Below are 18,924 nucleotides of genomic sequence, written 5' to 3'. Positions count from 1 at the left end.
TCTTGCCAGACAGCAAGCAGTGGCGCGGATGGCATAGTACCCACACGTGGCAGGCATTCGTACTGAAGCCAAAATTCAGCCAGCATGCCAAGGTGAGGATCCAGATGGCTGAAAGTCCAGGGTCTGCATTGGAGTGCCACATTGTGACGAGGCCCTGGAGGTGGTGTGGTGGCCTGCAGTAGCGCGTTTGGCTTTCGGACCTATAGACGCTGCCACTACCCTTCTTTTTTACACCACTATACGCAAAAGCAACAACGTAAATGTAACCCACCAGCCCGGTTGCTTGCTTTGCTTGCTGTACGGAAGACCAACGGCCCCATTTATTGTCATTTTCTTTCCGCCGCCCCCTCTCTCGGTCTTACCTCCGAACCTAAGGGCCAGCCAGGAACAAAAAAAAAAAAAAAAGACCTAGACTTGATTCTACATATTTTATTTTCGCCCAGCCTTTTGGGGGTCGGGGTAAGCTTACAGCATATAATAGCCGGCCCGGTCGCTCATTTGACGCTCCCGTGTGACGAGTTTTGTCGGGTGCAACATCCCTTTCTTTTACTTCTTCGTCCTTGGCTTATCACACAAAGCAGAAAAAACTTTACGAGGAAATTTCGTACAGACTTTTGCACATCTTGGTGCCTGCCTCATCGCCATATTCCTTGAGAAAATTTTGAAATTTTAAAAAATTTAAAAAAATTCCACCGAGGATACAGGCTCGGACATTTCAATTCGACTTGTTCCCATACTTTGTTTTTTTTTTTTTCCTTCGACTACATCGGTCCAGAAGCGTGGTCCAGGTTCAAGACCAGCCTTATCCTTACTCTTTTCCCGAGCGCCCTTGCTCGCGTTCGTGCACATACTTTCACCTAGTCAGCCTTAGGGTGGTTGCAAGCCTTGACAAGAAGCAAATTAGCCTCTTCGGTGCCGCAATATTCTCCAGGCCCTTGCATGGCCCCCTACTCCGTACAGCAACTGTTACAGCCATGGAGCATCTTGATTGTGTGGTTATCGGCGCTGGTAAGTACCACCTCCATTCTGGATAACAGGGCTTAGACTGGCACAAGTCAATCCTTTGGGAGGCAACACTCAGCAAAGTTGTATCCAATCGCATCTTCATGTACCCCAGTCGAACCCTGTGTATCTGTCAACCTCCAAAACACAAGATTAGCAAATGAGGAAAAGAACAAGGAGAAGCAAAAAAAAAAGAAAGTAAGAAAGAAATAAAAAAAACCCGCAAAAGCTAACACGGAGACGGGACGATTAGGCTGGTATGGTCTAGCATCTGCAAAGCAGTATCACACCCAGCACCCTGACCATGCCCTGGCCATTCTGGACTCGTCCCCAACGATCGGCGGGGTTTGGGCCGAGCACAGACTGTACCCGGGATTGAAAAGTAACTGCCTCAGAGGCAGTTACGAATTCCCGGACTTCCCCCTCACCGACGACTATGGCGTCCCCGACCGCAAGTACCTACCCGGGGAGGTCATCAACCGCTATCACATGTCGTATGCCAAACACTTTGGCATCCACCCTTTCTTCCGTGGCAGCACAAAGGTCGTTAGTGCCGAACACGAGGCCGGAGAGGGCGGATGGACCCTGACCATCCAGAGCGGCTATGACGTCCTAACTCCAGACAATGACCTACCAACCACGCAAATCTTCACCAAGCGGCTCATTGTCGCAACCGGTCTGACCTCTGACCCGTTCATGCCCAAGTATGAGGGACAAGAGGACTACGGCGCGCCGCTGTTCCACTCCCGGGACTTCAAGCAGAACGCCGACACGCTCGATGCCGGCCGGACCAGGCGCGTGACCGTGCTGGGCGGTAGCAAGAGCGCTTGGGATGCTGTGTACGCGTTCGGGTCCCGCGGAATCCCCGTCGACTGGGTCATCCGCGAGTCGGGCCACGGCCCCTGCTGGATGAGCCCGTCGTTTGTGACGCCGTTCAAGAAGTGGCTCGAGGCGCTGGTCAACATCCGGCTCCTGACGTGGTTCAGCCCCTGCGTCTGGGCTCAGGACGGCGGCTACCAGGCTTTCAGACGGTTCTACCACGGCACGGCGGTGGGCAGGGCCCTGACCAACGCGTTTTGGAGCGTTTTGGGCGGCGACGTCATGAGCCTGTGCCGCTTCGACTCGCACCCCGAGGTGGCCAAGCTCAGGCCCTGGACGGACGCCTTCTACGCGGGCTGCAGCTTCAGCATCCTGAACTACGACACCGACTTCTTCGACCTCGTCCGCAGCGGCGTCGTCAAGGTGCACATTGCCGACATTGCCCACCTGAGCAAACACAAGGTGCACCTGGCCGACGCCGAGGGAACCGTGCTCGAGTCGGACGCCTTCGTCAGCGTCACGGGCTGGAGGGACAAGCCGCCGCTCAAGTTCCTACCCGAGGGGATCGAGGTCGAGCTGGGCATGCCGCATTTTCCCGCCCCGGAGCCGGTGCCGACCGATCTGGCCAGCCAGAGGGAGCTTTTTGACCGCGCCGACGCCGAGATCCTGTCGCGCTTCCCGCGCCTGAAGGATCCCGGGAGCTTCAACAAGCGGTACGTGCCGCTGGCGCAGCAAAAGGGGGTCACGGTAGACGAGGACAAGCTCACGCCGACGTCGCCTACCTCGACGTTCCTGTTGCATAGGTTCATGGTGCCGCCGTCTGCGCGGTTCCTGCGCACCAAGGACATTGCCTTTGTTGGGTTCAACATGAATGTAAGTTGAATCAAATCTTGTTTTTGAACGTGTCTTAACCCGGCTTAAAACTGACCGTCTGCGACAACCTTCGCTCTTGCAGTTCAGCAACGCGATATCAGCCCACGTGCAGGGCCTCTGGGTGTCTGCTTACTTTGACGGCAAGCTGGCACGCGACCCGAGCGCCGTGATCAGAAACGACGACGGCGACGAACACGAGGGCAGCAGCAGCAACAACAAGAAATTGGCAACGGAAAAGACGCTCCAGGACTTGCAGTACGAGACGGTCCTGCACAACCGGATGGGCAAGTGGCGATACCCGCACGACCACGGCGCCAAGCACCCAGACTTTGTGTTTGAGGCGCTGCCGTTCCTAGACACGCTCATGGCCGACCTCGGCCTGCCGGTGCACCGCAAGGACGGCTGGTTCAGCGAGGTGACGCAGCCGTACGGAGTCAAGGATTACTCAAACGTGAATGAGCAATACGTTGATAGGCTGAAGGCATTGGAAGGATTGCCTTGAGGTAAAAAGTATTGAGTGCAATTGGAGACGAGGACGATGTTTAACGGGAGCGGGGCTTACCTACATTCATTTTTCATTTTCTTTTTTTTTTTTTTTTTGTTTTTTTTTTTTTTTTTTTTTTTTTTTGGGATGAAGGATGATCTTTGGCTGAATGCATGAGAAAGTTCTGATGACGGTGACATACAAATGGCTATTAGGCTTGACATATAACTAAAGTATCTACCTACCTTAATGAATTTTCATTTAATTTGTTTAAATTTCATTTTCTGCATAATAATCTAGGGGCAGTTGAGATGTCGGGCGCTTTCGATGTCTGGGCCGGACCAGAAAGGGGTAGGGAAAAAGTGCTTGTTAACCTAAAATTCTACGCTGAAAAACATAGGCCTGCCGCCTGCCTGCCTTGCTGTGCTACGTCCCTAGCTAGCGCTAACGTTAGTGAGCGGATAAGTAATAGCCGCGCTGCACCTGTCAATCATTCACGCCAAGACGCTTACCCCACCAGCCCAGACCGAGATGGATGTCATCCCCCCATGTGAATAAAATTATGGGGAAAGAGATTGGTGACTTGGGGGACTAGCATCACGTGAGCCCATCTTGTCGGCGAACTCATGGGAAATGCAAAAGCAACACGACGTACAGTATTTGCGGCTGTAATTCTGGGCTGTGTTGTAGAATCATAGCTGAGACAAAAAGGGGTTCAGCTCTCAAATAAGGGAGGAATTCCAGTCCTTGAAAGGAAAAAAAAGGAAAGTGTTTCCCAAACCAGAAAGGCCACCGAATCGACCGTCAATCAACCGCTGAAGCCCAGTATCTCGCCCAGCATGTATCCGCTGCTAATTTTAATCGTGGTCTGTCACAATCCAAACCCCGATTGATCACCCGACAGCTTCGCAGACGCACATTGCTGTCCTGCTCCAGCCATGTCCATCTCAAATCCGCATCATTTCGCTGCTCAGCATTGCATTGCCAAGTTAACGGAACACATCTCTTCACCATTGCGCCGCGCGGCCGTCCTCGGTAAAGAAGAGCGTGCGACAATCCACGATGCGCTTTCGCAATGGAGGAGTCGAACAGCCTCAGCCAGGCTTTGGTTGGCAGCTCAGTATCCCGATCCAGGCTCCATTCCCCAACCATTAATCTTCGACATGAGAGAGCTCGAGGAGAACATCGATAACCTGGCCTTTGTCGCAGCCCACAAGGCTCTCGGAATCTTCCTAAACGTCGTCCAGGTTGTGGCCTGCAGCCAGACTAAAATTCCCGCAAAGACTAATGCAGGTCAGCCGCAGCAGCCGGTCTCCAGCTGGGATCACACCGAGGCCGATCTGCTCCAGAGACTTAAAAAACAACATGACCTTGATCATTTGGGCAAAGGCATGGAACTCTTCCGGCGTTTGGTGATTAGAGACTACTACGGCACCACCATCACCCAGATCCGGAACCACGTGGATGCCCTCCAGCTGGGAGCTTGCCAGTTGAGTCCCCACCCCGTGTCGGAATGCCCGCGCCTGAAGCTTTTGGGCAGGACCCAACAGCAGCTGCTCAGAGACTTAGCCGACGCAGCAAAAACTCTGTGGGCGGAGTTTGCAGACCCTACCCACCTCATGGCCCGGTATCAGATCGAGACAAATATGGACTCCATTATGGTCAAAGAACGTCAATCTGAAACCTTTGAGCTGCTCAATGGAATGGTAGCCGAGGCGCTCGACTGCACCTGTGATGTTAAGCTGGGCGGTGCAAACAAGATCAGGTCCGCCATACCCCAATGCCCAAAGATCCGAGTACATGGTTGGCGTTTTCGGCTCGCTGTCCTGGTTGAACACATGAGGACTTGTTTGCCGCTACTGCGATTCAAACTGCGCGTGGCGCCCAACCGACTAAAGTTTGACGAAAAGAAGACATCAGAAGCAGCCAGAACTATGCGCACCTGGCACCGTGTTAGAGCGGCCATCGTAGGCCGCGGATATCGTCATGCGGCACTGCTGTTTGCTGTCGCAGTCCTTCTCAACGCATCTTTCAACATTTTTGTCGGTGGTTTCCTGGGCAATGATCCTGTCGCTGATATACGCGTTGCTCTCGCACGGCCAGACCTTCTTTGGTCTGAAATCCTGGAGACGCCTCTGTCGTCCTATGTCTCCTTCCATTTACAATTTGCCTCACTTATAATTGCCGCAAACCAAACCATCTCGGGTATCCTGACAGCTTGCAACCAAGGCTCGAGATCGAGTGGGATGGCAGCCATCTCCGCACCATTCTCCGACTTACTGAAGGTTACCTTGATGGTTTCTGCGCTCGCGATAGTACAACGCGTGTTTTGCCTGGCGATGCAACTAGTCCCACTGGGCATAACCTTTTCGGCCCTTCACGGTGGTGCTCTCAGTAATTGGAAGCTGCTGATAGACGAGGACCTCACGGGTCCAACGTCTGACCCGTCGCGCTATTTCACAGCGATTCAAATAACTTTCAGCATCATCAATGCCGCAACTCTCCTTCTTCTTCTAGTAATGCTCGTCTCAAAGCGCCGTTTCGCCTTGCCCGTCATGGTGTATGCGGCGGCACGCTGCATCTGGTACGCCGTTGGCCATCGCTCCGTCGTCTACCTGCCGCTCGAGGCCGCCAACTTCTTCGTCGCTGTTGGGTTCGCCACCCTGGGGATCCTGTTGCTCCTCGAGGAGTTCCTCTGGGACCCGATGCGACTAGAAGCAAGTCGCTACCTCGGTGTCATGAGCCGGGATGCTGCTCTACTGGCGTACAAAAAGTCGGAGCAGCGTGCCTTGCATCATTGCAGAGAATACGATCAGTCGTGGGATGAAATGCAGGCCTTGCCTTCTGAGGATCAGGCTCGGCGGCTCCCGGGATTCTACCAAACATATCTTGAGATGTTGTTATCCATGCTTAATTCTTGTGGGTATCCATCTGCCAAAAACAAGGTTTCTCGTGGTAATGCAAGATGATAGCCTTTTTCTTTTAGTGTAACGCATGCTTTTGTTCTCAACTCCTTGGCCAAAGTGCGCGCCCTGCAATTCGGGTTTACCCCGTTCTAGACTTCCTTTTGTAATCACATGTCCAGTTGCCCTCCTGGCTTCATTACCTCTACGATATGCTTGCATGTGAGGCAACACTCGAATATTGCCCGCCACTGGTCTAGTTGACATGGTCTCGCATTCTTGCCACTCGCAAAGGCACTCGCTGGTGGTTGGGATTGCACTGACGCAGTTATTAGGCTTTTTTTCCTGCATTAGTTATAACCACACATATGCTCCTTGCCCTACAATTTAGCTAGTCACGATGAATTAGCAAGCCCTAGAAGTACCCATGGTATTACTCCCTAGTTATACAAGTGGCAAAAAGTAATCCATTGCAGAAGGTTTCTATAAGAGCACTCCGGCCATCCCAAGATCGCAAGATCTCACTTATGTTTTATAACCGATTTTGACCCCCCTTATATCTGGGATATTGCAGGCTCAGTCCCGAGATCCAAACACCAGGATTGAACAAGTCAAAAAATGCATTCGCTATTGATCACCTCTTTGTTTTTCTTTTCTGGCGTATTTGCGCTCTCTGAGCCTCCTTTGATCGAGACGGGAAACGGTATTAAAGATGGCGGGAACAGCAGCATCATGATCATCATCAGCAGCAACAGCACCATCAACGGCACCCAAACCAGTACCCAAACCGCCACCAGCAACAGCATCAACATCAGCACCAGCACCAGCACCAGCACCACTGTTCCCAGCACTGCCATCAACAACCCCAGCACCGCCACCAGTGACAGCCCCAAACCTGATCCCAGTGGTAAGTTGATCTTCATGTTCTTGTTATGCTTTCTATCCACCAGGGCAGGATATCTTTGCGTGCACAATGTGCGAAAAAGCATGCTCGTCCTCCTCTGAATCATGTTCATTCCTTTTGGCTTATCATTACTTTCCAACAAATCTCATGGCTTTTGAAATTTTTGCAGGATTTCGTCACATTTCTTTGACTCGTGTTTTGACGGCCATCGGGGCCCTGGGGACCTCGTGCTCTTTGACGACAGTATGGATCCCATCCTTTTATTCCTATATTGCTCCATCGAGATCGTGCTAATGGCTGAGATATGGGAAGATGGGAACCCCTTCTTCGTTGTCAAGTACAGCCAATAAATTTATAAGCAATGGTCGGCCTATTTGCCTGGTGCTATTGTTCCTGCTGTTTTTGTTGTCGTGAAGAATTTCAGCATATCGTTTGAAAATATCCAGTCCACTGTACCTTCTCCTTGACTTTCTGATCATCTCGTCGAACCCTCGTTGCATACCACTGTGATTATCACCCTCTACTTCCTAGCTCTCAGCCCCTCCGATAACACCAGTATCGCATCAAACAAGGAGAAAAGAAAACGCTGTCAAGTTGAAAGAAGTCATATTTTGCTAACCTCCCCGTCTCCCATCCCCCAGACATCTTCCGGCCCCCGAACCCAGAACTCTTCAAGCCACCCGGACCCGACGAGACGTGCAGGACCCCGACCGGCGGGCTGCTCAGCCCGGGCGTCCATTGCTACTGCGAAGGGCACACCGCCTACAACAACATGGTCGACATGGCCATCGACGAGGCCTGCGACAGCTGGCACAACATAACGCTGTACCGCAGCGAGCAGATCACTTACGTCAAGCGGCTGAGCAGCTTCAAGCCCGTGTACCTGTGGATGGTCAACAACTGCGTCAGGGAGCGGAGGGAGGCCGTCGTCGACGGGGAGAAGTGCAAGCAGGCGATGCAGGTGGTCAGGAAAAAGTGCCAGTGGCCCTTTTGGAACCAGAGGGGAGGGCACGTCACGATGAATCTTGATTATGAGATTGGGCAGGAGCCGGACAAATGTATCATGGCTAGGTTTGACATCGAGGCTCTGTGAAAGATGATGTTTTTCTTTTTCTTTTTTTTTTTTTTCTTTTTCTCTGCTTTAATCGGTGATTGCGCGTGCTCTGTCAAGCTTTTTGTTGCATGTTCATGCACTTCTCCGATAGGACCCTTTTATTCATGGCTGTGGTTATATACACCATACAGGCTATATGTCTACACCTTTGTTCATTGTTGAGTGTATGTAAATCAGTCATAAAAGGTAGACTTACCAATAACAAAAACCAACAGCGAGCCAAGTATCCCATGTTGGTGAAATAAATAATATAGTCAAGTCAATGCCGTGACTGGGACTAACTTGGAGCAAGTTATTAACACTGTAGCTAGACTTGATTTGATTAATAAGGTAAAGGATAACTCTGTTCATTATATTGGAGAGAGATTATTTCTCAAAAACAGTAAACATATGCTTAATAATCCTGGAGTCAATAATGGCAGAGTCTTTACCTATTTTTTATACAAAAGGCAGGTTTTCAAAATTGAAATCGCTTTTGTTGAACGCTAGCATTATAATATTAAACTCATTATTTTTGAGACTCTGTTAAAATTCAATTAATTTGTCAATTAATAGCAAATCTGTTGGATTGCCTCACAGGCTGTTGCACACACGCAAGCTGTAGATAGAGCCGGGCCCGTGCGGTGGATAGCGCCAGAGCTAGCCAACACAACACACTGGGGTTTCACGTACGTGATCTACGGATCTCTTTATTAGGGATCCGGATCAGATGGCAACTCCCTTCACTAGCTTACCTACACGTCATCCACTAATGTATACGATTAACAAGTTGTCGCACAAGTGAAAGCAATTAATAAAGATTTTATAAATTGATCGATTAGCTAGCTTTATCAACAGAATTATTCTTTGCATTTATAGTAAGTAAAATTATGTTTAAAACTCCTACATATTAAGTTCTCACAATAAAGCTTGGCTTTGAATTTTTAGACATTTTTGTTAAATCAAATCATAAATGTTCTCGCAATTTAATTTATCTCATAAATTTTGTATCAAACTTATGTGGCGAGGGTGAAAAAGCCTTTCCTGGCTCGATCGTGCAGCGGTATGGCCTTTGTGGGGGGGGGGGGGGGGGGGGGGGGGGGGGTTACTGACTTTGGTGATAATTTTGAAAACAAAAAAAGAAAATCTGGTATCAAAGTTGCAGAGAGAGAAAGATTTTTTAAACGCGCGAAAATAAATAATAAAAATGGGTATAGCCAGCTTTAGATTAAATGACATATTGCAGATTTGAAGGCGAAAAGAAAAAGAACAGAGGAATTAAAGCGTCCAATTTTTATTATTCAAGTAAGTCAAATCAGGATCGTAATTTAGACTACCTAAATTATTTAAATTTTAAATTCACTTAATGACTGATGACCTTTCTTTTTTTTATACCAACCCTGTGCCTGTTTTCCAGTGCAGCTCAACTTATTACCTGACCCAATAAAGTTTTTAAGAGGACGTTCTAGCCCGTTGGAGCTTCAGGAAAAAAAAGCAAAAGAATAACAACACCGAGGATGCACCAATCATCACTAACCTGAGTACAAGTTCGGCCCTCACTGGTTTAAGTCGGGTAGGGCGGACGGGATCCCATATATGCCAGTGGGTATGGTCGTAAGTGTTCAGTCATAGATTCTGGATCAACTGTCAAGCTTTCGAGTGGAATTAGAAGGTAGGTTATATGGACACGTACAATGTTGCCCATATTACGTATACACATTTGGACTTTGAATTAGAGTCTTCAACCACATAGATGAGCCCTACCAGCAACTTGATGCAACCGAAGTGGTGAGCTCTGCTCAGGGCATTTGCTCGACGCCGCTCGGTGTTATAGTGGATTTAATGGTCGGGGAGACGATGTTATTGGTTGTGAAGTCTTCTTATACGGGGGTTGGGTACAAGTGCGCATCCGCCACCCGAAAAATGAAAGCGGAGAACGCTATGTGAGGCATGTCATAGTTCAACTAAGGCACATATATTACTTCGGCTGCTATCTCAGCTTGGAAACCTCATACCCATTCCAGTCAAGAGAGGAGGTTTCTATTTCGGTCGCGTGAGGTACAACTGTTTGACTTAGCACGGTTGGCAGCATAGCCAGTCTTGGGTGAGCCCCCAATGTTGAAACCACAATCAGTCGAGACTAGTGGGAAAGCAGCTAAGCAACGTCTTTGGCTCGGCAGGAAAAATATAGTATCGCAATGTAATATCGATTTTAATTTTTGGGAATGAATCTATAAGATAGACAAGAAAACTAAGCGAGTGAGGAGATAAAACAAATAATACGAATCAAACGAGTGACAAAAGAAAATCAACAAATGACGAAAGTAAATGAGGGATCAAACAGTAAAGTCAACTAGCGTGCTCTTTCCAAAATCTCCACACTTCCAAAAGCTTAGGAAATAAACAGTTTCTTAAACAACAAACGCGTTTAGTCGGAGACGTAAGCCGTAACTTTCCTGTGGTACGACGGACAGCTGTCCGCTTCGGATTGGGTATGCCACTTTTTACCGCAGCTGTTGCAAGCGAATTGCGGTTCGGCGTCTCTGCGCTTTTCCAGCTGAGCCTCGTTGGCCTTCCCGACGCCGCGGGCCTCGGAAAGTTGCAAAACATCGCGGTTGTGGATTTTGCACCCGGTGGGAAGGGCGTTGGCGGTGACGGCAAAGGCCATGGCGAACTTGAGAAGAGTAGAGAACTGCATTTTGGTTCGGGGTGGTTGGGGAAAGAACGATGTCGTTGAAAACGAGATAAGTTTGAAATGAGTAAAGTGGATAGATGGTTGAGTGGAACTGTGGAAGGAGGACTTTTGGATAGGAGAGAAGATGGAAATGAGAGTGAAGTGATTGTTGATGATGCTGATGATGATGGATTAAAAAATAATGTCGAATACGGGTGGGAAACGCATCCTTTTATACACATTGTAGCGTACGGCATTTCAGTATAAAACCATATAGAACGTATACGGAGAGACCTTTTAGTAAGCCCCACGTAACGTACTACATTAGGTTACCGACGATGAATTGTAAAAACCTCTTCCATCCCGAGATTCCCCAAAGGTTCATCCTGGAGCTGGCTGAGAGAGATTGACAAACTCATCGCCGGATCCGCTACGTAAATCAGTAGATCTTGGCCACAAATTATGCAGATATTATTGTTTACCGAAACATAAGGAAGCTGTTATATTGCGCTGATAATGCGTAGCGTATAGCACTGGGGTATACGGACATAAGCTGCACTGCTAAAAAGGATTACCCGTTAGCGCGGTAGCTTATTGTGTGGTCTCAACGTTGTCTTTACACACCACAAAGTGGGACCATATATAATGCAATGCACCAGATAGTGCAAACAATCACCTGTTGATAAAGCTCAGGTCGGAAAGCTGACAGGGGTGCCAGCTTTATAGGCCTTCACAGGCGATTTATATGGTGATCAAATAGTATACAAGATAAGCGACTACACCTGTCGGGCTTTCTGGGCTTGTTGTCGGTTCCATATATGTATTTTAGCATAGGCAGCGCATGCCGAAAGTCAGTACCTACTCTCGAGTATTCAATAAGAGGTCCTGTAGTCAGGTACAATGGCAACTGGTGCTTCCACAACTAACTCCACATAACTTGAATATATATCACTATAAAAATAAATGCTTTGAAAGAACTTTCATATTAATGTGTGTTGTTGTAACTTGTATGACGGCGTTAGTGAGGCCACTCTCGTCCTATCCACAGTTGCACAGTGTTGCGGTCACGGCGTATCTTCCTGGCACACTATATTTTTATATTGAGTAAATGGGGCGTCATAGTTTTTCTTCTTGATCTACTGGTCGCTTCAAGTTTTTATTTAGAAAATACCACTTTGTGAGTGTATGTCGAATAAACTGGGACCCAACAAGCTTATATTAAATAAAATTGGGGCCTTGAAAGGTTATATGAACTTAAACACGTGGGTATATTACCATTTAATCATGGTACAAACGCTCCATCCGCATAACAACCTTTCAATCTTAATAATTACCAGTAAATAATTATTTGGGGGCTGAGCTCTGTGGGCCCCCAGACAGACAGGGGGGCCCTAAAATCTGATTCTGTACACAAATTACATGCAAAAATGGAAAGTACAAATTTCAACGGCTTGTATCTCCAGAAAGACACTTTTTGGATGAATTACAAACAAACTATTACTTAGAAAGACAGAAATGATTACTGGTTTCCATCGGTTTAAGAATGCATGGTTTTGATCCACAGCGATCAAACTTTTATAGTGTGAATAAGTAGTGTTAATGCCTTTGTCGATTACTAAAGTCGGCGAAGCCGACAAGCCCACACCACTGGGCCACTGTAAATGGGGATGGACTTTAACCCATGTTACCGTAGTATATGTCAAGAATTGGTACTCAGAGTAATATAAATGCAAAAAAATAAAAATCAAATTTTTAAAACAAATTATATAACAAATTATCTAGTTACACAGTGGAGAATAATCAAAGATATAGATTGTACTCTCTAGACAAAAAAAAAGATAGATTGCACTACTTACAGAGCAAATTAAGCAATTTAATTATTTTTATTTTCTTTTTTTAGAATCAACTGTTCTAGCTCCTTTGTAATCTTTAGAGCCCTGGGATCACTAGCAGGGTAGTTTCACCTCGAAATAATGGGAAAAGAAAAAAAAAGGTAACATACAGGTGTGTAATTATCCACGTAGACGAGCAATTTGGCAGAGACACAAGGATAAAGCCTTGGTGACAGATAACAACATTCTTTGTTCTTGATTTTCATTATTTTTCGTTTGCTCCATAGTAAATAAATGTAGCAAGATCAAATTCATTCATGCCACAAAGCCGCCCCTTCTCTTTGCATAGTCCATTCTTAATTCTACAGATTACTGTCTCCGTAAATGCTAAATTTGACAAAGAATGTGGCAACTGCCAGGCCTCCGCGAAAGCCGTAGGGGAGAATGTTCAGCCACAGAGAGAAAATGTCTTGAATTTGATGAGAGTGTTGTATAAGTTGGAAAAGAAGACGAAGGAAAACCACAAAGTGGGCACATGTGTGCTTGAGCACATGAAAGATCTAACACAACAAAATGATTTGACAGACTTGGGACAGGGGATAGCCAAGCCAGTGGCATGCAGGAAATTCTTCCCCCTCTAACGTGGTGCGTTTGTTTGTGAAATCTGGCTTTTTGAGTTGGCAGCAAGATTTGTGGAATTTGAACTGGTACTCTTGTTAGCTCTACCAGAGTGACAACTTGACAAGAGGTCAACCATGCATGTGTCTGACAGCAAGTTACCTAAAACCCATTGCCCATGTCTTGTGCTGCTCTCGCAGCTGTACACCAATGCGATCATTTAGTTAAACTAAGAAAATAAGAATCCCGCAATTCGACTTCAGGTGGTCGCGGCCTACTCATATCGCTGTTGTGCATCTGCCATGCAGCTTGCCACTGTCACATGCTGCTCTTCCAAAATACTTTTTACGTAGACGCACATGCAGATGCATCTGACATATCGAACAAAATCCTCACGGTCACACGCTCTCTAGATAGACCACATTTCACCATATGAAGCTATTCGCAATGGTCTAACTTCTCTAGTCAACGCTACTGGCAGGTGCAGTTTGAACATGTGAGGCAGCAAGGTGGCGTTGGATTAGAGTTAGTGTTTAAGAACAAGATCACAGAGGTTCCCAGGAGGGGCGAATAGAGAAAAAGTACATCTCTCATAGTTTGCCCCCCNCCCCCCAGCCACGCTTTTTTCAGCAGCAGCAAGAAAAAAATGCAGATATTCACGAGCTTCTCATGCCTTGGGTCAGTCTGACCAACCAGAGAGATGACATGTGGGCGAGAATTCCTCAGATATAAAAGAGCCCGATCCCCCTCTAAATCTCAATCCCAAAACCAAGTCGTGATATTTCCACAAACTTTTGCAAATCACTTTTTTCCATCAAGTTACCAAACATGCACGTCTCCATCACCATATCTTTGGCCCTGGCCCTAGGCGTCGTCAACGCTTCCACTGTCGTGGAGCGAATGCATACAAAAATGCCGATTCGCCCACATCCGTCTGGTTTCCGTACGGTTACACTCAACAAGACGTCCACGGTGGCCAGCCTCGCCACAGGCACCGCTGCTCTCAACACGACTACCTGGCGGCAGATTCACACTGGGTACTTGAGGCCGACGCCGCCCACCCCCACGGGGTCGCCGGGTGACGAGGAGCAGAACCCGGATGACCTTGACACTACTTGGGCCACAACCGCCGACATGGCATCCCCCACCGTCACATTCACCAAGACGACGGACGGCGTCCAGCAAACACCCATGCCCACTGATTGGGCCCCGCTTCCTACTCCCTCGTCGCTCAGCCAAGACGACGACCAGGACGACAATGACTCTGACCCCAAGATCGGTCCTTGGAAGATTCCAGGGAACGGCTTTAACCTGCCCCTCTACGGCCCGGAGAATAACGATACAGGCACCAGGACACCCTTTAGCATCGCCCCCGGCCCGGTCATCCCGGACGAGGATGATTTTGACGAACTAGACACCTCAAACGAGGAAGATATCGACGAATCAGAAACCCCGGAAGGGTTCAACCGGGAACTTTTGAAAGAGTTGTTTCCCGAGGGGCTTGACCAGGAGGAGGCGGACAGAATCAGGGATCTTTTGAAGAATGATTCCGAGGAGTCCAAGACCGTAGAGGAAGACGGGCGCAAGGCACAAGATGCCTTGCTGACCCTAGCCAATGACTTCCGGCGCTTACGTCAACTTGCTGACGCTAACTAGATGCGGCAAAAACGGGACTATGGAGAAATGCGAAAATTCCGCGTGGGAGAGACATACACGTGGAATGAGAGCTTGAGTTTGTTTTGTGTACGGAGCTGACATAGCCTGCGGCTCCACAGACATTGCATCAGAGTAGAACCAGGCCTAATTGAAGAGGCTAGCTGAAATGGAGGGTTATCTAATGAATTCGATTATCCTTGACCTGTGTGCGTAAAGGTGATGGAAAGGCGTTTAAGCTCATCTTGGTTCCTTGCAATCTTGACGATATCTGGGAAAGAGATGCTCGACAAGCGCAAGGCAGGCTGGTGGTCCAGAAGGCAACCTGATATGTTGATATCACGTTTGCAACAGGACACGATTCGTAGGTAATGATATATAAACGGACCTTTTACTGAGCAGACGCCATTTCTAAGTTCTAACTCAGTTGTCAGTTGGATGTACGCAGGGGGCCCAAAAGTGACTGCTGAATTGAGAGGTGGGCTTCTCCCTAAGTGATGACATAAACTACATGGCCCTACATTAAAATTCATTACTAGTACCAAGTGAGCATATTCTTGCTCGTCTGACTATAACCATTATCTTCAAGCACACTTGTTTTTAAAGATGACGGCAATGAGATTCGCCGTCTAGGAAACATCGAATGCTTTGCAGAGTACCAGGAAGGTAGGACGAAGTTTAACTACATCTCACCAGTTTTGGACTTTGAAAAAGGGTGATATTGCCCAATTGAGGTGTGTAGTTTGTCGTGGCTCTGTACGGTATGTACCTGTAATTATTCGAACTGAAGGTAGGTCTACTCTGGTGGTGTGGGTAAAAATCCCCATCTTAAGCACAATTCTGTGGGCCCTATGGGTGCTCCCCATTCAAATCGGTAATGGTTTTTGCAATAGGGGGAAAAGAAGAAAAAGAATTAAACCTACTATGCGTTGGGTACTTGAAACCCACCGCGGAGAGTTAGGTTGGTGAAAGGGTTGGTTCCGGGAGGCCTACCAGTATTCTTTTTAGTCAGAATTTTACGAAATCGCAGGAATTGTCGTAGTTCCGGAAGTTTCCGGTGACCTTTTGTGGGGATCGCAAGAACAGGGTCACATTGCCGCGGGAACACGAAACTCACATATAGTATAACGGCAGGATACAGTAGTAGTATGCTGAGAATAAGGAGAAGCCAATGTAATTGATGCTATGTTGCGGAAGCATCAGAAGAAGCAAAAAACAAGTCTTCACAAATGATACCCAGAAGGGCAGAAAAAGACACCATAAATTGTATATCAGAATAAGCCTCCCAGTATCGAGCTCAAAGTTAAGCACCCATGTAGGAGCCACCAATTATCAAGTGGAACCGGCAACTCAAGCTTTAAACACACGGTCTGTTTCCACCGCCCGGAATAGCAACATATATCAAAACGGCCTCAGATCATTAGTAGCTAAGTTCCTACCTACCTTGGATATTCCAAAGTTTCGGTCCGCATTTTTCCCTGGGTGGATCCAAAAGTGACAACAGAGCTTGGAAATGTTGTCTGGTCGCCAAGATTTCCTAATTTTATCAGATGCAAATATTTTCAACCGAGGACCCGCCTGACTCAAAACAGGTGGCTTTTATGGAGCCTCCTAACCTGATTAAACTTATCAGATGGAATCTCTGCAGATTATCGCCAGACCTTGGCCCACTGGCCCCATCGACAAAGCCGAGCTCGCACCAGTCCAGCGGTTCGGTGGTTTAATCGCGCAAATGCTTATTAAGGGGTTGGAAGAGCTTGAAATACTCTACGGCGGCGTCTGAACTCGCGTCCTGACCTCCCAGATTAAACTTGTGCCAATCTCTATCCGCAACCAACTGTACGAGGAGCGGCCGGGAACATTGAAGAAAAACAATGGCGGCCAAGTCTGGTGTAGAGACCCGGGCGAGGGAGAATCCCGAGCCTCTCGCCGACCGAGATCCCCAAAAGCAGCCATCATCCAGCTCGTCCGCTACTGAGGAGGAGGTCGAGGACACGAAGCCGCATCCGCCACTGTCATGGAAGATCATAGCCGTCGTGCTCATCTCCTGCATCAGCTTCGGCTCCTCGTGGAGCTCGGGTATAACGGGCGCTCTCAAGTCGACGCTCAAAAAGGAGCTAAACATCAACAACAAGCAATTCTCACTGCTCGAGGCTAGTGAAGACTTCATGGTCACCCTTTTGATCCTCTTCAGCGGCGTCGTGACAGATAGGATCGGAGGGGCTAGCGCCATGGTGTATGGAAACATCATCTACTCGATCGGATCCATCATTGTCGCCTCCGGGGCTCAGGTCCGCTCTTTTGATCTCATGATCGGTGGGCGTGTGATCCTGGCGCTGGGCGACATCGCGACGCAGGTCGCACAGTACAAGGTCTTTAGCTCGTGGTTCTCGCCCAACAACGGTTTCGCGTCGACGCTGGGCCTCGAGCTCGCCATCAAGAAGATTGGCGGCTTCGTCGGCAAGTCCTCGGCCAACATCATCGCCAAGAACACGGGCAACTTCGCCTGGGTCTTTTGGATCGCCGTTTTCATGAACGTCTTCACCAACATCCTCACCTGGGCCTTTTACCGCTTCAACAGCGTCGCGCACAGAAAGTTCGGCAACGTTACAGACCCCGCCACGGGCGAGAAGCTGACCGAGAAGTCCAGGAGGTTCGAGCCCAGGAAGGTCCTAGAGCTGCCATGGGTCTTTTGGGCCGTGATCGCATTCTCCATGTTCGAGACCAGCACCGCCATCGTCTTCACCCAAAACGCTACAGAATTAGCCGAGAAGAGGTTCAAGACCGATTCTATCACCGCCGGCTGGTACTCTGCAACTTTGCAGTATGCCGGTTTCTTCCTAGTTCCGTGCATTGGCGCCTTTATTGATGTTCTTGGCAACCGAATAACATTGCGTAGGTTTACATGTACCTGATCATACAAAGCTCAAGGAAACTAAAATATTTTATAGTCACCATCTGTGGCACCGGTGTCTTCCTGGCAATGGCCTTGATCAACTGGGCCACTGACACCAAAGGAACAGCCGCTGCCTTTGGCATATACGCGGTCGCATACGTCCTGGGCCCTACCTCCATCATCGACAGCATACGCACCTCGCTGTGGGACGCGTCGACTTTCGGCTCCGCATATGCCGTCAAAATCGCCACTAACAATGCGTAAGTACAGCTGCCGGAAAGAGACAGATGTATATAATCTGACGACCTTGTTTTCTTCTTTCGTTTTGCAGGATGAACATCATAGTACGCGTCGCCACCGGTGCCATTCAAGACGCCGACAACGACAGTTACAACCACGTCGTCATCGTCTATGTCGCCCTCGCGGCGGCTTCCGTTCTAGTATCGGCTCTCCTTGTCGCGCTGTCCTGGTGGTCCGTCGACCTCGGCAACCTGCAGTGGACCAGGAAGCAGCGCATCGCCAACGGCGAGCTGTGGAACAGCCGCAAAACAGCCTTTTACGAAGACAATGGGGTGAGGAACAGAAACATCTCAAAGACATGTTTCGGGGCCCTAGTTGTACTTATTCTCGGATCTTGGTCGGCATATTTCTGGGGTGTCGCAACTGGTCACAACAGCTGATCCTGATGCCCAACGTATTGTGGTCGTGTGAACCTGGAGCAAACACGTTGGTTACGGTTCTGAGGGTAAAAACAGGCCTAATAATCGATGGACAAAAAGATTTTAATTAATAAAGATGGTAGAAATTTAAACTTGCTTGTTCTCAATAAACCGACTTGAATGACCGACTCGAATGAGATTCTTTGAAGGTTATGGAGGTCGACATAGATGAAAAACCAGATTCGCAATCCAGAAAATACATGCACTAATTTACCGTTATGAAAAGCATTGCCGTCTGTCCCATTTGACCTGGAGACTAGCACAGACAGCTTTAAGGCCAGTGTCTCTTTGGTGAAACCAAGCCGCACTTCTTGACTATCAACCTCTTAAGGAGACAGCTGAAGAACTGCCATGTAGCAGCAGGAAATGCAACGACCCCAAGCTCTATTTCTGACAAACACAGCACACCCTGCGCAAGGTGGACGTTGCTATTATCCCCATCCCAGACAAGGTA

At 48.3% G+C, this 18,924-nt stretch overlaps 6 protein-coding genes across 6 annotated transcripts; 5 read left to right on the top strand and 1 right to left on the bottom strand.

The window, feature by feature from the left end:
* Positions 1-539: 539 nt before the first annotated feature.
* On the top strand, positions 540-3,322 carry PgNI_05496 (uncharacterized protein). The gene is made up of 3 exons (XM_031125527.1): positions 540-1,008; positions 1,256-2,694; positions 2,777-3,322. The coding sequence occupies exons 1-3, from the start codon at positions 975-977 to the stop codon at positions 3,194-3,196; spliced, it is 1,893 nt and encodes a 630-aa protein (XP_030982851.1). The 5' UTR covers positions 540-974; the 3' UTR covers positions 3,197-3,322.
* A 794-nt stretch (positions 3,323-4,116) lies between these two features.
* Positions 4,117-6,147, top strand: PgNI_05495 (uncharacterized protein; the record flags this gene model as incomplete). Its single annotated transcript, XM_031125526.1, has 1 exon — positions 4,117-6,147. One exon carries the CDS (start codon positions 4,117-4,119, stop codon positions 6,145-6,147), a length of 2,031 nt encoding a protein of 676 aa, XP_030982242.1.
* Positions 6,148-6,699: 552 nt separating this feature from the next.
* On the top strand, positions 6,700-8,078 carry PgNI_05494 (uncharacterized protein; the record flags this gene model as incomplete). Its single annotated transcript, XM_031125525.1, has 2 exons — positions 6,700-6,988; positions 7,627-8,078. 2 exons carry the CDS (start codon positions 6,700-6,702, stop codon positions 8,076-8,078), a joined length of 741 nt encoding a protein of 246 aa, XP_030982243.1.
* A 2,428-nt stretch (positions 8,079-10,506) lies between these two features.
* PgNI_05493 (uncharacterized protein) lies at positions 10,507-10,776 on the bottom strand (the record flags this gene model as incomplete). The annotated part of the gene is made up of 1 exon (XM_031125524.1): positions 10,507-10,776. One exon carries the CDS (start codon positions 10,774-10,776, stop codon positions 10,507-10,509), a length of 270 nt encoding a protein of 89 aa, XP_030982244.1.
* A 3,254-nt stretch (positions 10,777-14,030) lies between these two features.
* Positions 14,031-14,858, top strand: PgNI_05492 (uncharacterized protein; the record flags this gene model as incomplete). Its single annotated transcript, XM_031125523.1, has 1 exon — positions 14,031-14,858. One exon carries the CDS (start codon positions 14,031-14,033, stop codon positions 14,856-14,858), a length of 828 nt encoding a protein of 275 aa, XP_030982245.1.
* A 1,871-nt stretch (positions 14,859-16,729) lies between these two features.
* PgNI_05491 (uncharacterized protein) lies at positions 16,730-18,518 on the top strand (the record flags this gene model as incomplete). Its single annotated transcript, XM_031125522.1, has 3 exons — positions 16,730-17,750; positions 17,807-18,011; positions 18,083-18,518. 3 exons carry the CDS (start codon positions 16,730-16,732, stop codon positions 18,429-18,431), a joined length of 1,575 nt encoding a protein of 524 aa, XP_030982246.1. The 3' UTR covers positions 18,432-18,518.
* Positions 18,519-18,924: the final 406 nt, after the last annotated feature.

Source organism: Pyricularia grisea, chromosome I, assembly GCF_004355905.1.
Source record: "Pyricularia grisea strain NI907 chromosome I, whole genome shotgun sequence".
Classification (NCBI taxonomy): Eukaryota; Fungi; Ascomycota; class Sordariomycetes; order Magnaporthales; family Pyriculariaceae; genus Pyricularia; species Pyricularia grisea.
This window is presented reverse-complemented; position numbering and strand designations above follow the sequence as displayed.

Excerpts from the sequence above, each read along its gene's own strand:
- PgNI_05496 (XM_031125527.1), top strand. The coding sequence starts at position 975 with ATGGAGCATCTTGATTGTGTGGTTATCGGCGCTG. Across the intron at positions 1,009-1,255 it reads TTGTGTGGTTATCGGCGCTG|GCTGGTATGGTCTAGCATCT; the intron begins GTAAGTACCACC and ends CGGGACGATTAG. Across the intron at positions 2,695-2,776 it reads TTGTTGGGTTCAACATGAAT|TTCAGCAACGCGATATCAGC; the intron begins GTAAGTTGAATC and ends TCGCTCTTGCAG.